We start from the raw sequence: 18395 nt of genomic DNA, 5'->3' as shown, positions 1-18395 counted from the left end.
ATTGGATAAATACATGAAGGGATAAAATTTACAGGGCTTTAGAGAAAGAGCAGGGGAGTGGGACTAATTGGATAGCTCTTTCAAAGCTCTGGCACAGTCATGTTGGGCTGGATGGCCTCCATCTGTGCTGCACCATGCTATGATACTCTGATACTATGAAATGATGATTTTATGTTGAATTACCTGATGAGAATATTTCCTCTGTTTACCCTAATAATGTGATGCTCATTGCACATAGCATTGATGTACATTGGGTGCAGACAACCCGTATTATCGGTCACTGAGGCCTCCTGTGCACCTATCGCACTGGGAAATCACCAAAGACGCTGACAGCCTGCACACCAGCTGCTCATTAAGGCCTCATAAAATCTATTAATGCTATGTTCCATGCTGTAATTTTGCCTATTTTCTGCAGCATCAGTCAGTGGAGGACTGCCCCTTTAAATAGGGCTCCTCCAACTGACAGCCTATGATACGGGTGCGCAGTCCGCCCACTGCGCAGCTTTCCAGCGTAAAACTCGGAAGCCAGGGTAAGTGGCTTCAATTTACTTACTATCGCGTGCCAAACCCACCGATTTCAGTGGGCACGTTACCCATGCGCCCAGTCGACCCCCCGCTGCCAACCTGCCTCCCTCCTAATATCGGGCCCATACACCCACCAAAGAAAGTGCCAGTTGCACTTTAGGAACATACGAAATTGACGGACAGGAAAAGACCAGTCGGTCCATCAAGCCTGCCCCACACCTCATGATGGCTGGAGTATCATGACCAGACACTTCCCATCCCCACCCCCACAGGGAGAGGCAAAAAAGAGAAAAAACCCAGGGCCAATAAGGGAAAAAATATTCTGGGAAATTCCTCTCCAACCCCCCCCCCCCCCCCCCCCCAGGGCGATCAAAACCAGCCCAGGAGATCAGATTGTCAAAGTGTTATCAATACAGACACTCACCTTTTATATGACGCGATCTCTGCCCCAGTCAAGAACCGGTCCAGTTCCCTCTTGAAGGCATATAGAGGGTCAGCACCAACCACACCAGCTGGCAACATATTCCGGAGGCTCACTACTCTCTGGGAAAAGAAAGACTGCTTAACATCCAGTCTCTTCCTACTCTTGCATAGTTTAAACAACTGGTAAAGTTTATGATGAGCTCGATAGAATGGTGTAACAAAGTCAATGGACCAAGCCTGTGAGTCAAGTGAACAAGTGAGAATAAGCCTTGATCCTCTATATTTAAATAATGCCATAGAAAGAGAACATTATCCAATGCAGACATAGAAGTAGTCTCACTGTTATCAAATGTGAAAATCTTTAACACACTTGCTGCAAACTGCGGCTGCTGGCAAGCCTAATTGGATGAAGATTCATCAAAGTTGTGCTTATTTAATAGCCCTTTTGGCAGTTATGTCTATAATAAAATGCCCTTTGAGATCATCTCAGGAAATTTTCCACCAAGAATGACATTGAAAGAATGAAAGTTATTATGGATGATATCCTGATTTGGGGAGAGAATGAACAGAAACATGAGCAAATGTTTGGAAAACTTCTGTATCAAGTAAAAGGACACAATGAAGTTCATTGTGAATAAGTGCAAGTGCAAAGTACAAGAAGTCGCTTACATAAGACACACACTCACAGCAGAAGAACTGAACGCCAATGAAGAAAAGGAGAAGAAATCAAACATGAAAAACCAAACAACAGTAGAGGCATACAATAGTATCTTGGCATGGTGAACTACTTAGGCAAGTTCCTGTCTAATTCATCAGATGTCACAAAACTACTGAGAAAGCTACTTGAAAAAGATTTTGCATGGCATTGGACTGATGAGTATGATGGGAGATTTTAAGAGGCGCAACACCTGACAATGGTCACCTCAGTGCTGGAATGTTATGATGTGACTATGCTGATGAGGATAAATATTGATGCTTCCAATTTAGAAATGACACAGTATTAGTACAGAAGGAACAACCCATATTGTGTGTCTGATATGCATTTACACCAACTCAATGCAGGTATACCGAAGTAGAGAAAGTATATGCATCTGTAGGACTTGGATACAAAGTTCCATCAGTTTTCTGGTGGAGAATGATCATAACGCTGAAGACAATGATGGAAAAATCTGCTTCACCAAATCCCAATAAGACAACATACAATGTTACTTAAATTAGAAAAGCACTTTCACAATAGAATACAAGAAACATACAGAGCTGTATGTAATCAACCCTAACTACCTTAAACTGAGTACACAGATGACAAATGCGATTAACTAACCATGTGAATGGTATTGTGTCTCCTAATGGTGCATGCAAGACTAGGTGATATGATAACAGAAACTGAGAAGACCAGTCATTACAAAAGTTGAAATCCCTGATCTTGGAAGGATATCCAGAAACAAAATCTGAAGTTCATCCTGCGCTACAGCAATATTATGACTTCCAAGATGAATTGATTGTTGAGGAGGGGTTAATCTTCAAAAATTGCAAAGTTTTCTGTACGCCAGCCAACCAAAACTTAGGTTGACAAAAATACCAAAGTTAAAGCAATCTAAGGAATCAAACAATCCAAAAGGCTAGCAAGAGAAGTCTTGTTCTGGCCTGGTGTGTTGGTACAAATTGCAGATGTGGTTAGCCACTGTCCACACATAACAAAAATAAAGGGTGCAAAGAGCCTACAAAAGCACATAACATTCTAAGCAGTCCATGACAGGCAGTTGGGATTGCTATATAAAAGAAAAAGAAAGGACTTGTATAGCACCTTTCACAGCATCAGAATGTCCCAAAGCACTTTAAAGTACTTTTTGAAGTGTAGTCACTGTTGTAATGTAGTGGAACGCAGCAGCCAATTTGCGCACAGCATGGTCCCACCAACAGCAATGAGATAATGACCGGGTCATCTGTCTTTGGTGCTGGTTGAGGGATAAATATTGGACAGGACACTGGGGAGAACTCCCATGCTCTTCTTCGAATAATGCCACGGGATCTTTTACATCCGCCTGAGAGGGCAGATGAGGCCTCGGTTTTTAGTCTCATCCAAAAGATGGCACCTCCGACAGTGAAGCACACTTTCAGTACTGCACTGAAGTGGCAGCCTAGATTATGTACTCAAGTCTCTGAAGCAGGACTTGAACCCTCAACCTTCATGACTCAGAGGCAAGAGTGCTACCACTAAGCATGCACCAGTATTGTGGCAGCAGAAACAAGGGTAGAAGTGGATCTGGACTGGTATTTGGACTAGGAATGGGGCTGGGTCATATTTTGGCAGTGAAATGGGCCTTGGCTGGGCAGCAACAAGAGTTATTTTGGTGGAGTCAGGAGTGATTTTGTCAGGACCTGGGGAATGTTGAATATATTTTAAAAGTTTATGTTAATATATTTAAAAAGTTAATAGTCAAACACTTGACTTAAGTTGGAGCTGGGTGACACAACTGGGATGAGGCGAACGGTGCTGGGATGAGGCGAACGGTGAGGCACAACAGCACCGCCTAGTGTTGAAGATCTGAAATTATGGTATGACAGCCAAATGTTGACAAAAGCTTTTTCCATTACAAAATATTGACATTGGGTTTTGCCATTATTAAATGTTAAAATAATAATAATGTTAAAATAATAATAATGTTAAATGATAAAATTGTGACTCAAAAATCGTAACATAGGAAGAAAGGTTAATGTGGACAGAAAGTTTGTGGCATACACACGACTTTTATTACATTATTGATATTTTAGTATAAGCTCTTGAAAATACATTTTTAAAAGTAAACAATTGGTAAATATGTACAACTATCCATGAAGTTGTACATTCAACAATTCAGCTAACCAAAAACACTTAACAAATCTGTACACTAAACTACTTTTGTTGAGTTATCGCACAGTGGATTGATTAGATTTAATAGAGTTTTAACCAGATGATGGATGGCTGACATTCAGCTAGACACCAGAAAGGATTCAGTCTGTCCAAATTAGAAAAGCTGGCCATATATGCATCTGCAATATATTAAAAGTTGTATGGAAATATATCGCCGTTCCTTCATCGTCGCTGGGTCAAAATCCTGGAACTCCCTTCCTAACAGCACTGTGGGAGAACCTTCACCACACAGACTGCAGCGGTTCAAGAAGGCGGCTCACCACCACCACCTTCTCAAGGGCAATTATGGATGGGCAATAAATGCCGGCCTCGCCAGCGACGTCCACATCCCATGAACGAATAAAAAAAAAAGCACTTTCTGTGCTTAAAGGAAGGCTATTTCCATCACACCTGGGTGTCCTGCCTGGGAATTAGATTTAAATTGTTGCGGTTTAACTTTCCCGAATACTTACCTTTCAGTTATTCCAGGTCCCGATTTGCATTACAGGTAGGCAACGCTGCACGCCCTCTTCACTTTGCTTTTTGCTCTGGTACAATCATCTCCCGTTCTCAGATGCCGATCTGGATCCCTCCTCCCCACCACCACCGCCCCCCCCCACCCCGTATGCAGCCCAAAAGCCAGCCAGATCACTCTGTCCACCCACTAGCCATCATCTGCCCAAAAAACAACCGTGACCCATGACCTCTCAGCATGTGGCCCTAACTGGACCCCACATCCCTCCACACCACCCGTAACCTCCCACTGGAAAGGGCAGAAGAAAAGAGGGAGAAATCAAGAAGCAGAAGCAAAGGGAGCGAGAGAGAGTAAAACAAAAGAGAGGAACAAGAGAAACAGCAACATGAAGACAACAGAGAGAGATAAGAAAGTGTAGATTCCAACAAAAAGTGAGCAATGCCACAGAAGATCCACTAATGATAAAAAGAAAGGGTTGGTGCAGAGCTAATGTTTCACCACTAGATGTTCATAAATACTGTATCACATATAGGACACTCCTTTTAAGATGCAATCAACTAACTCGTGACAGCATTGGTTGTGAGTTTAAATTGGATCCTGGTTCTAATTTTAAAAATTTGCCTTGCTTTCTATACTGTCCAGTTTTGTCCTCAAGCACTGTCTTACTGCCTTTTCACAGAATCAACAGTAGCATAAAACGGTGTTGATCAAATTAATGTGAAATTGCTGATATGCATAATTTGATCTCAGACTTCAAAGAGAGCACTAATGAGGTTTGAAAAGGTGGTATGTGTGCAGTTTTTCAAGGAAAGTGGTAAGGAATAGTCAAATAGTTCAGGGAATTAATTCCTTCCACATCAGGTAATATTGTAACCTCAGTACCATTAAGATAGATACTTGGGGAGTTTTTTTTATTTTCATGTTTTCCTCCTCTTGCTTCCTCTTTAGCTCCTTCCCCTCGTTCACTATTATTGCATGCTCCATAATTCAACTGGGATTCTGAGACAGCTCCCTCCAGGTGGGGGCATCAATGCCACTTGGTGATCTCCCATGGTGGGTGGCACATTTCTACAATGCAGCCCTGATCCTGCCACCTCCAGCTTTATTTTGCTAAAGAACTAAAAATAGTAACCCAGTAAATGTCAATCTTTTGAATATTGAGATTTGCAGAATAACTACCTGACTATGCTACACCAATATGGTTGCTGTGTTTTATATTGATAAGTACCATCTGTTTTTTATTTTATTCAGTTTACTGCTGCTTTGACATATGATGGAATATTCGTCATAGCAGAAGCTTTTCGGTATCTACGAAAGCAGCGGATTGATATCTCGAGAAGAGTAACTACTGGAGACTGTTTAGCCAATCCTGCAGTACCTTGGAGTCAAGGAATCGACATAGAGCGGGCATTGAAACAGGTACGGGAAATTTTCCTTCTGACTGATATAACAAAACAATGGAAGGAATCATATAGATGTACTATGTATCCACTAGCAATTAGTACATATTTAATTGGTTTCTGTGAAGCTTATTTTTTAATATAACATGTGAGTGGTGAATTAACTTTAACAACTTCCATTTGGAGAAATCGAATTTAAATCCAAAACTTAACTGAGTTTCAAGCTCAATTCTTCTCAATGAATGACTTCCATTAATTCACACCTTGGCAGCCAGATAAATCTTATTATAACAAGCGATTATTCCATTCAGGATTTTTCTAAAACATAAACAGACTTTCATTACATTCATGATTCTATGTACTTATGTCATATTGTTCTTAAATTCCTTGTAATCCAGGCTTGAATGATAAGGGAAAAGCTATATTTTTACCAACTTCACATACAACAGCATTCAGTTCCTGCTTTCAAACTCAATGTTGAAGACTAACTGGGGACAATTTTCAGCTGCTGGCCACCCATTTCTCAGATGAAAAATGGGCGGTTGGCATTTGAAAATTGGAGGAGCACCTCAGGCAGCCCATTGATGCACAAGGCCCTCCCGATGCAATTTTCAGGCAGGCCTGTAAATGGGAGAGCAGCACACCTGCGTGTTTCAGAAGGTTGCTTACATATGTGAATTGGGTTCCCACCCTGGTTGTAATTCTGGAACAGCTAGCTTTGGAATAGGTTAGCTAGATAAGTGGGCCTGTGCCTAAAGAGCTAGTAAAGTTGGCACCTTTATTGGGCTCAATTTTAAACTTAAATTGCAGGTGCGTTGGGGGCGGGGGGGTCTGCAAAAATTGCAGAAATGCAGAGCGGGTTCGGAAGCCGGCTCTAACCCGCCGACTTGTGTGCACGCGGGCATCCCGAATCCGGAAGTCCCGCCGGCAATTAAAGCCAGCGGGATGATAGTTAAAGAACCAAATGTCCCTCATTGAGGTACTTTAGGCACTTTACTTGTGACATATTAGGTAGTTAGAATGATTTTTAACTTACCTGGGCGGTTTTCCCACGGCTTCTGATTCATGCCTGGTTTCACCAGACGTGAAGGGACGGATCAGGCAAAAAGAAACAAATAAATTAAATAACAAACCATTGCACAAAGTTAAAACACAAAATCAACCTACCTTTCCATCCTGCTCCAATGTCCAATGTCTCCCTCTCCGATCTCCCCCTCTTCTCCCCTCCCAATGTCGTCCCCCCCCGATCTCCCCCTCTTCGTCCCCCAATATCCCTCGATCTCCCCCTTTCCACACCCCCAATGTCCCCCCGATCTCCCCCTCTTCCCCCCGCTGTCCCTCCGATCTCCCCCTCTTCCCCCTCCAATGTCCCCCGATCTTCCCCTCTCCCCCCATGTCCCCCTGAATTTCTCCTCTCCCTTGACCTTCTCATCTCCCCCTGATCTTCCTCTCTCCCCCGATCTTCCACTCTCCCCCCCATGTTCCCCCGATCTTCCCTTCTCTCCTCTGATCTTCCCCTCTCCCCCCATCTTCCCTTCTGCCCCCCGATCTTCCATTCTCCCACCCCATGTTCCCCTGATCTTCCCCTCCTCCCCACGAACTTCCCCCTCCCCTCCCCTGATCTTCCACTCTCTCCTCCCCCCCCCTACCGATCTTCCGTTCCAGCGCCCGATGACGTCTCGCTCTCTCTCTTTCTCTCCCTCCGGGGGTGTTGCAGGTCCTGTCGGCAGCCAGCCTGTCAATCAGGCTGGCCGCCAGGCGCGAAACCCGGAAAGAACGTTAATCACCATCAATTACATTGCGATCGCGTCAGAAACGGAAGGTTTTATTTATTCGGGTTTGCCACGCACGCCTTCACCCACCCCCGCTGCCAACCCGCTACCATTTCAAAATTGAGGCTATTATTTTTCCATAACTGAGGAGTACAGGAAATTGATTGTTCTCACAGTGAAAGCTGCATACTGTCCATTCATGTACCTTATGTAAAATTAACTAGTGTTAGCTTTGAAGCTGTGCCTGTCAGCTTTTCAGTCCACCTTCCATAAAGAGGAAAATACACATGGTGGCATGTACAACATTTCAGTGCCAGTATATGGAGTAAAGGTCCTCTCTTTTGATCTCTGGGTCATGCAATCATTTAGATATTGGGATAGTGCAGATGCAAGGTTCACTTACAGGAATGATTGGTGATGCTGAACCCAAGTGAATACCTAGTACAAAAGCCCAAGAATTGTGACAATAATATAAATTGGACTTACAATGGGCACATGTATGAGCACAGCTATTTCTTTAATAAATACTTTTAGTTGTACACACCACCAGCACAACAGTTTGTTGTTTGCCTCATTCTCTGCTTTTGTTCGAAAAGTGTTGTCTTTTCCTGGGATATAGCTCCACAGACACCAGCAACCCTCCAGCACTTTACCCAAATGGCTAATCTTCATGTGTGAATCAAGATGATGGATGTCAGAAGATTATTTGATCCATTAGAGCCAAGCTCAATCCATGCACTTGGCCACTTTCCAGCAGATCACTGAATAGGGAATTGTGTCAGGAATGGGAATCTTGGATAAAATTTTCCCCCTTCCCTAACCCTGGGCACTGAAGCAATTGTAGGACCCCAATTGCTGCCCTGGCTGTTATCAGCTAAATCACACAGACAACACGGCATCTTCAAGAAATTTGTCACTGAAGCATCAGATTAGAAGCCCTAGATCTGTGTATGTTAAACAGTACAGCAATTGACTTGAGCTGAGCTAAATGGTGTTGATATTAAATTCGCACGGTCTATGGATACAACAGTTATTTCAATGTTCCCATGATATTCAAACAAAATTAACCTCTAATTTAAACAACCAAGAAGGAATGTTCTCCACTTATTTTCATGCTGACACCTTTCAGAACTACATTAGGGTTAATTCTAAGTAACTGTTCAAAGCAATAGGTTGTGTCAGATGGCAAAAAGGACTGGAAGAGCTATGGCCTTTCATACAGCTTCTTTTGCAGTGAATATTTACAATCAGGAATATTCACATGTAACAGTTGATCTCTTTATTGTGGGTGCGTGCCCAGAAAGTTTGATTTGAAGTGATCTTCTTAAGATATAATGAGTTATTTTACAATGAATTTATAATAGACCAGCTCCATATTTTAATAAGTACAGAGCTGATCCAAGCATGTTATTAAACGTAATCAGCATAAGGTTACTATAGTGATTTGAAATAGTGTAAGCTATGTACAATACCCCAGTAAGAAAGTCTCCATAGTTGTGATGCATTCTAGATAAAACCTTAAACTCTTTCTGCAGAAGTGCTTAGAAAACACACTAACAATCAAAATTAACTCTATGTTGCAGTGATATTAATGGACAATTTTCTAAGAGATTTGGAAACTTGTGCCTTTTCAATCGTGCAATATAGTTTACAAGTTCACAGTCACCAGCAATAAGTATTTGGAGCACTGTGTGAAATTCTAAATGCCACTCTTCAAAAGGCACATACATAGACTGGAGAGAAAGAGCAAAAAGAATGATCCCAAATGTAAAGAGGGCGAACTATGAGGAAATCTTAGAAAAGCTTAACTCCAACAGTCTAGAGACAAGGTTAAGATATAAAATGATTAAAGGATATAGATATGGCACCCCCTTTAAAATATTACTTCAAGGTTATTCAGGCTGATAGGATAAGAGGCAACCAATTTAAATTAAGAAAGATAAATTGAAAACAAATGTTTTGAAGAAAAATGGCCCTGAAATTGCTTAGTACTGCTTCACCAGCCTAAGTGCGATGGAGCGGATGATGGTAACCTCCGTTCCTGACATGCACATCTTGGGTGCCTGCTAGAGGAACGGTCAGGTTGCCATATGTCTGCTTTGGGGGCACTAAAGTGCACAGGAACCACAACAGTCTGTTCCATTTAAGTGAATGGTCGTTACATTTATATCTCTGTTTAAATACAACTTTTAGGCTGCAGTTATACTACACAGAGCAATCTGAGGCCAGTTTGTACTTGAGTACGTAGCAGTCACATTGACTTGAGTTAGACTACCACTCAGATTTCGTGACTTTTGTTCAGCTATTTCAAAACTGATTTCAGATACCAGGATATGTATACACTATGACTGTTGCCATGGTGATGGAATCAGTGAAAGTGATACTTAAGGATGAAACGTTGCTGAATATGCATGGTTATAGGTACAAAAAGAAACACAATGTTTTCATTATACTTTATTGCTGAGCTGCAGTGCTATGTATTCACCAATGTCCTGCTGTCCATCCAAACTCCAAGACACCAGAAAATACCGCCTTACCTGTGAACTGTTGCCGAGTGTATCACCCCTTCTGCTTTATGGAATCAGATTGCCAGTCTGACTCTAAACACCACCACTTTTGTATTGCTGCAAAGGGGTTTCCACTTCATAGAATTGCAGAAGTGACAGTATAACTGCAGCCTTAAAAAATGTCTCCCTTCTTATTTCTAGGTAAGTTTAGACCTTCAACCAAATAGCAATGTAGGGGAAAGATGAATAGTGTGGAAGATAGGGTTGGATAGATGTTCTGGAGTTTCACTTGATTTGCCTTTATGGGATGAAGAAATTGATTAACCACTCCTTAGGGTTGGTTAAGTTGCATGATTCACATTTTTGTTTATTTGTTCTCAGCAGGTGGGTGATACCAGCAAGGCAGCGTGATTGCCCATCCTTAGTTACCTTCCGTAAACTTCAGCTCGCCCAAAGCTCTGCTGCCCGTATCCTTACTCGCACCAAGTCCCATTCACCCATCATGCCTGTGCTTGCTGATCTACATTGGCTCCAGGTCCAGCAATGCCTCAAATTTAAAATTCTTATTAGGCCGCCTTATGTGTCTCGGTGTCCAATTTGACTGATAACGCACCTGGGGACATTTTACTATGTAAAAAACGCTATATAAATGCAAGTTGTTGTTGTTGTTATCCCAAGTTGCCTTGAGAAGATAGTTGCTGGACTTCTGTAGAAAGTGGAAGGAACTGACTTGACTTCTGAAAGGCCATTTCTCGTTATTTACATGTTTTGTGTTTATTTATAGCTTTATGAACCACATACATAAAGCAAACTTTAGCAATAGATTGATGGTTCCCAATTCCCTTGCCCATTTTTATTCCCCCCAACCCCCTTCTTGTTTAGGTATCTTAGTCCCTCACATAATTCCATAGGCAATAGAACAGGAAGGAAACCTGATTCTAGGCCTTTGACAGCACTATTCTGGAAGCAGCTTCTCAAAGGTACATAGGATCAGCTAGGCTAACAAATCCTCTGAATTTCACTCCTTCCATGTGGAGAAGTATGTAATCTCCAAGCTCATCTCCTCCCCAGGTGAGAGTAAAGGAACTGCGAAAACAAACACAAGTCATGTCACTCCATGGCGTGGCTTTAGGACGTCATACATGATGTGCCTAATTGCGCATCAAGAACAGTAGGGATTAGAGAGATTCATAATTGTCACTGGTGATGCCATTATTTTTTGTTACACTGATCCAGAGGCTAAGAAGCAGCAATAATGGCAAAATCCACAAAGTGGTGTCTGCACTCAATCCTGGCAATGCTAGAACAGGGAGAAGGGGAGGACAACAGATTGGCTGGCATGCGTGCAAACTTCTAATTGCTAGCTACACCACTGCTCAGTGATGAAGCATGTGGACACATTAACACAGCACATGGCCCACCACTGGCATTCATTTTTACCTCAATCAATGCTAAGCCATCAGTTGCTCATTTAAATGCAGTAGCTTTTGCTCAGCAATAAAGTCGAGCCAATGTGAATGTCATATGTTAGGCTTTTAAGCTCTTGTAAACACAACTTATTATATGATATAGAAAATAAAATATAATTTAAAATGAATCACTTTTTCAGAGTTCTTCCAAAAGTATCTTTTTATCTTAAATGAAATATAATTTTTAATAAATGATTTTTTCATCTTTTAAAAAATCTGATTTCAGTAGACCACTGGCTATACATTGGGGTAGATAATGGCCTTTCACTTCTGAATCCAGACCAAGCAGATGAAATGAAAGTTTTGTTTGTTCACTGTAAGGGCTTGATGTGAAATGAATTAGATCTCATTTCCTTCTTTCCACGGTACAATACTATTCCTAATTTAATACCAACTGGCAATCTCATTCAGAGACGTCACAGAGTGGCAGATGTGGAAGATGGCTGGTGCATTTAGGGGTGCTTTTCTGAGCTCAGGACTGAGACACATTGATAGAGCAGAGGATGCTTTACATTTGCATCGACCTGACCTGGGCGTATTTGATGCCACTATGGAAAATGTTCCATTCCCTCACCTTGATGAACATGATGTGGAGATGCCGGTGATGGACTGGGGTGGACAAATGTAAGGAATCTTACAACACCAGGTTATAGTCCAACAATTTTATTTTAAAATCACAAGCTTTCGGAGATTATCCCCTTCGTCAGGTGAATGAGTGAAAGGTTCTCAAATCGCATATCTTATATTAGGCTGGGACACCATCACACCAATCAAAAGGTGTCGTTGGTGTTCAGACAGGTTAGCCACGGAGAACAGTACGTCCCAGTACACTGAATATACATTGTGTCAAATTACACAGACAGAGAGAAAGAGACCCAAATGCCATTTGGGTCTCTTTCTCTCTGTCTGTGTAATTTGACACAATGTATATTCAGTGTACTGGGACGTACTGTTCTCCGTGGCTAACCTGTCTTGATGAACATAAAACTGACATTAAAAAAAAGTTGAAAACTGATCTCATTGATGGCTAATGAGTTGAATAAATAAAGGAAATTAATAATCCTCAAAAATGAGGCCATGACTTTAGGCATTATTGGGATAGATTTTCAATTTGCCTCCCCTGGTGTTGCGGATTTGCTGCCCGTTATAGAATTTCAATCAAGCGACCGATCTGCAACACCAGGGCGGCAAGTTGAAAATCTACCTCCTTATATGGCATTGTAGCAAAAATTATGTTTTGTTTTAAATGTACAGATCATTTGTGCTTTTAAAGGGAATAGAGCGTACCTGATTGTACTGATTCTGTTGAAGTACGGATGTCAAATAACACTTTAAGTGCATTTGTGCTGCTTTGCTTCACTCCATGATTCAAAGTAAATAAAGCCATATAATTTAATACGTAAGTAACTCCAATAGAACACAGATGACAGAAGGCTGGATATTAAAATTAGAAGCGACGTGGGAAGAAGGGCCTTGGGAGATCTGTGAATCAGTGAATTCAAACTCCAGGTTCCCACATGCTATGACCTTTCCTTCAAACTTCCTAAAATAGCTGTTGTAACTTTTAAAAAAAAATAAGGAGTCAATGCAAATTATTCAAACTGTTTGAAACAGTGAAATAAAAATAGACAGTACTGGAAATACAGAGCAGGCCCAACAGCATCAAAAGAAAAGATAAGTTAATGTTTTGGGCAGAGATCTTTCATTAGAACTTGTAGTCCCACCTTTGGATGGGTCATGAAATGGTGATCCCGTCTACCTGTCTCAGATAGACGTTATAGGTCATATTGCACTATTCAAGGAAGTGCAGGAATTCTCCCGATGTCCTGGCCAACATCCCTCCTTCAACCAGCACCACTAAAAAACAAATTGATTGGACATTGTTGTTTGTAGGATGTTGACTCAAAATAGTTGTTGAGTTTGTCTACGTAACAACAGTCATTCTCTTCAAAAATAATTAATTAGCTTTTGTATGAAGCACTTTGAGCCGTTTCAAAGTGAAAGGTACTATATAAATGCAAGTGTATTTTAATATATTTCCAGCAATTTTTGGTTGTATTTCAGATGTTCAACATTTGTAGTTTTTTTGGTGAAACAGTGGGCTGAAACCATAAAACTTTATAAACAGCTTTGTTGAAGGCAGTTGAAAAGAGTGGCCTTACAATCGATTTTACAGATCCAGATTGGATGGAATTTTTATTAGCTATTTTGAGTAATTAAATTTCATTGGCTATCGGAAAATATACACTGTACTTTTGCATAAAATCATTTTTCTTAGTTTCTGATGCTGAATATTATAAAGTACAATTAAAGAAGTGCTTGGAACACCAGAACATTTATTTAATTCATGTTTATCTGTGTATAACCTTTTTCTCTGTTTTACCACAGCAATGGTACTACAATATTGTATTCAAAATGGTATGACAAAAAGGCTTGAAATAACTAAATAACATAAGCCAAAAACAATAATAAAAAAACATTAGATAAATGGTATGGCTTTTTCAATGAATTTATTATTTAAAAAGTCTCTAAACTGATAGATGTCAATTACATGTAGAATTGTCTGCTGCTTGTAACAAGTTCCTCATGGTTGGATAACATTGTCCTGATACTTATTAGATGCTGATTAAGTGTCGGTATTCTTTCCCCTTCATTTAGGTGTCAGCCGTTGCTCAGTGGTAGCACTCTCGCCTCTGAGTCAGAAGGTTGTGGATTCATAATCCTACTCCAGAGACTTAAGTACATAATCTAGGCTGACACTTCAATGCAGTACTGAGGGACTGCTGCACTGTTGGAGAACATAAGAACATATGCCGAGGTGCCGTCTTTCGGATGAGGCATTAGAATCTTAATCATCATAAAATCTTACAGCACAGAAGGAGGCCATTTGTCCCATCGTGCCTATGCTGGCTCTTTGAAAGAGCTATCTAATTAGTCCCACTACCTTGCTCTTTCCCCATAGCCCTGCAAATATTTCATTTTCAAGTATATATCCAATTCCCTTTTGAAAGTTATTATTGAATCTGCTTCCACCACCCTCTCAGGTAGTGCATTCCAGATCATAACAACTCTCTGTGTAAAAAAAAAATTCTCCTCATCTCCCCTCTAGTTCTTTTGCCAATTATCTTAAATCTGGGTTATCGACTCTCCTGCCACTGGAAACTGATCTACTCTACCAAAACAATTCATAATTTAGTCTATTAAAGTCTATTAAATTTCCCCTTAACCATCGCTTCTCTAAAGAGAACAATTCCAGCTTCTCTCATCTTTCCACATAACTGAAGTCCCTCAGCCCTGGTATAATTTTAGTAAATCTCCTCTCCAAGACCCTGACATCCTTCCTAAAGTGTGGTGCCCAAAATTGGACACAATACTGCAGCTGAGGCCGAACCAGTGATTTAAAAAGGTTTAGCATAACTTCCTTGCTTTTGTTCTCTATGCCCCTACTTATAAAGCCCAGGATTCCATATGCTTTTTTAAACAGCCTTCTCCAGCCACCTTCAAAGATTTGTGTACGTAAACACTCAGGTCTCTCCGTTCCTGCACATCCTTTAAAATTGTACCATATTACCTCTCCTCATTCTTCCTTCCAAAATGCATCGTTTCACACTTCCTTGTGTGAAATTTCATCTGCCATGTGTCTGCCCATTTCACCAGGCTGCCTAAGTCCTCCTGAAGTCTGTTACTATAACTCCTCACTGTTTCCTACATTTCCGAGTTTTGTGTCATCTGCAAACTTTAAAATTCTGCCTCCCATACCCAAGTCCAGGTCATTGATACATATTAAAAAGAGCAGTATTTTGAAGTACACCAGGAAAGAAAAAGCATTACATGGAATTGCATAGAATTTACTGAGGCCCGTCTGCCTTCGTAGGTGGATGTAAAAGATCCCACAGCACTAATCAAAGAAGAGTGGGAGAACTCTCTTGATATCCTGGTCATCATTTATCCCTCAATCAACATCACTAAAACAGATTATGTGGTCATTATCTCTTTACTGTTTGTGGGGCCTTGCTGTGTGCAAATTGGCATTTCTTACATTACAACAGTGACTGCACTTCAAATGTACTTCATTGGTTGTAAAATACTTTGGGACATCCTGAGGTTGTGAATGGTGCTATATAAATGCAAGTTATTTCTTTCAATCGGAAACTGAATACTTGCAGCTATTTGCAACCACCACTTTTTAAACTTTTTTAATGTTTTTCAAAGTGAGGAATGTTATTGCTGGTGAATTTTGGGCAACCAGTGTCAGCACTGAGTACTCCCTGGTTAACTATAACATAATTAGTTGCAGAGTTAAGCTCCCTGTAATCTGCTCCAACAAAATGCTACATCCTTAGAGGAACATCCCCTACTGTACTAGTGTGATATTTTTCAATTTCCCACACCTAATTTTGCTCCTCTGAGTGACATTGTCAATTTAATGCCATTTAGTGCCAGATGAGGCTAGCTTTTTTTTAAGTGCACATGCCCGCAAGGATTCAGACAACTCAAACTCATTTCATGCAGATCCCTTACAGCCAACAGATAGAAGAGACTTTCATCCCACCAATCTGGCTGGATTTTGAACCCAGAGATGAATTGGTAGTGTCTAACCCACAAATCACCCAGTCACCCCTTCTTCCATCAGCAGCCATCACTGTTAGGTGTATCAACTCTGGCGAATTTAAAGCTGTATTCACATTGGAGATAAACAGGGGAGAGGGGTTGGGTTCTATCACAATTTGACAGAAAATAATTCTCTCATCAGAGAAAGGTGTGTAGAAAGGTAAGGAATATTTCCCAGAGGGTAAAACCTTATATTCAGGAATTCAGTTTTATAGAAAATAAGAGTGTCTGCAATATTCTGTATCTCCAGCCCTCCACGCACCCTTAAGTTCTGCTCATCGGGTCCTCTCCCAAAAGATGTGATGGATGTAACTTTTCAGTGAAATAACTGTAGTAGGATTTTCTTTGAATGACTTTTTTATGACTACCTTATAATCTACGCACAGTCTGGAGACAATTTCACTTTCAGCTTAATTTAACAAATTTAAAATGGAGCCATTACTAACATAGCAAAATTATACTTAAAACAGATCCATTCTATTTTCTATTAGGCACGTCGCGTTCCAGGACCCTGACACTGTGGTGACCTTCTCCAGTGTGCCCACAGGCATCTATCATGACTTTCCAATCTGTGATTTGTTTTCCTCTGCTCAAATGAAACAATTTCATTACCAGTATGTCACTCTACGTTTATTATTCTATGCGTGCAGGTACGAGGCCGAGGGCTGACTGGAAACCTACAATTTGACAACTATGGACGTAGATCAAACTACACCATTGACGTTTATGAACTAAGACCAACTGGGCCTCGGAAGGTAAGTTAAAATAAAGTAGGTCTGCTTGTTAAGCTATCCACAAATTATGATGTTTCTGACATTTTGTTTTTATTGAATTCAAAAATTTACAGGCTAATTTTATCTCTTGTGGGCAATGACGCTGGTTATAGTTCCATGGGTGCCCATCAGTACTTGCCAAAGTAGCTATTGTTCACCCATAAGTCTTAACAGTTAGTGTTATCAAGCTATTCACCTGCCCTGAGAATCACCGGCAAGTCCGACTGCAATTTCTACCTATTAGCTCTTTAAGAAAAAAAATCAAAAAATATTGTTATTTTCTTTGCCTTGAATTTATCTTGTGTGGGCGAGGATGTGCATCTGATCGTTGGTGGTCGAAATTTATTATTCATGGGATTTAACTGGATCATTATTGTGCACCATTCTTCCCCATGAACTTGTGCTGCATAATGGGAGATAGAACTTTTGATTTCTGGCTAGCTACACTGGCTTACACTTTTTTTTCGTGATAGAGTAATAGATATCAGCTGACAGTGATAAAATTATAAACGTCAGACACATTTTAAAGGGGAGAATATGGCCGTGAAATTGGTTTCGCAGCAGTTTCCGGTGCAAAGTGAGCAGCGGGTCTGAAACACGCACCTGAAAATGGAGGCCCGAGGCTCGCTCCAAATTGGCCCTTGGGCCTCATTTTAATAAAACCGGCGTGCTTCACTGAGACGTTTACTTGGCACCAATTACCCACCCGATGCAGCTCATCAGCCGGGGCCTTCTCAAAATCAACTGGCTCAGAAGCCATGCCGGCCCGAAGATAAGTCTTGGAGTGTGGGGGAGGCGAACAGGAGCGGCGGTGGGTTCAAGCACGGGTAGGTAGCAGCCTGAAGTATTGCTGTGAATCCAGGAGGAGCTCTCCGGGGTGAGGGGGAGCAATATCAGGTGCTGGTGATTGCATCTGGAAATTGGTCCTTCCAATGTAAATGTTGAGCCCAAAATAACGGGTGCGATGGACCAGTTTCTTCCTGATATGTCTTACTGCAGTTGGACATGGCACAGTCTTGCCTTCCTGTCTCAACGTGAATTGCTCGCCATGCTTTCCTCCTTGTAACTTTGCTGCCAAGACGCTCAGCACTTCTTCCCTTTCTCTGTTGCTGCTGCAAAGCTTTCCCACACTTATTCCCTTAGTCCTGTTGCCAGTAGATCCAACTCCCCTGCTGACTCCTTTCTTAACATGTCTACAAGGCCTTGGGTGTCATCATGGTTAACAGCAGTACAGTTGAGAAGAATTTGGGAAGTATTACAGAAACTTAGTTGCAGTTCACTGTAAGCCAGTGAAATGGCCCCGCATAAGATTCATGAATAAGTTTTTCCAGCTGTATCCAGCTTGTTTACTAATTAAAATAGGTTTAATTCTTAGCCCATGACCTTGGTTTCTATGACTACGTAGACAATAGCAGTAAAGTAATGAAATGGCCTCTCAAACAAACAGTGGTTCACATGCATTTGCCTTAAATAGCCTACTGACACTAATGTCTGGACTCACTTGGCAAGATATTGGAAGGCGACAGTGCCCATCGAACTATACCCCCGCA

General features: G+C 41.2%; 1 protein-coding gene across 1 annotated transcript in view; it reads left to right on the top strand.

Moving 5' to 3' along the window:
* Positions 1-18395, top strand: part of gria3b (glutamate receptor, ionotropic, AMPA 3b) — a 293069-nt gene that overhangs the window by 161281 nt on the left and 113393 nt on the right. The window contains exons 7-8 of the mRNA XM_067997137.1: positions 5565-5732; positions 16723-16827. Coding sequence (XP_067853238.1) covers positions 5565-5732; positions 16723-16827 — 273 coding nt within the window. The remainder of the gene's footprint in view (positions 1-5564; positions 5733-16722; positions 16828-18395) is intronic.

This window comes from Heptranchias perlo, chromosome 15 (assembly GCF_035084215.1).
Source record: "Heptranchias perlo isolate sHepPer1 chromosome 15, sHepPer1.hap1, whole genome shotgun sequence".
Lineage (NCBI taxonomy): Eukaryota > Metazoa > Chordata > Chondrichthyes > Hexanchiformes > Hexanchidae > Heptranchias > Heptranchias perlo.
The sequence above is the reverse complement of the archived record's forward strand: the minus strand, read 5'-3'. Positions and strand labels throughout refer to the sequence as shown.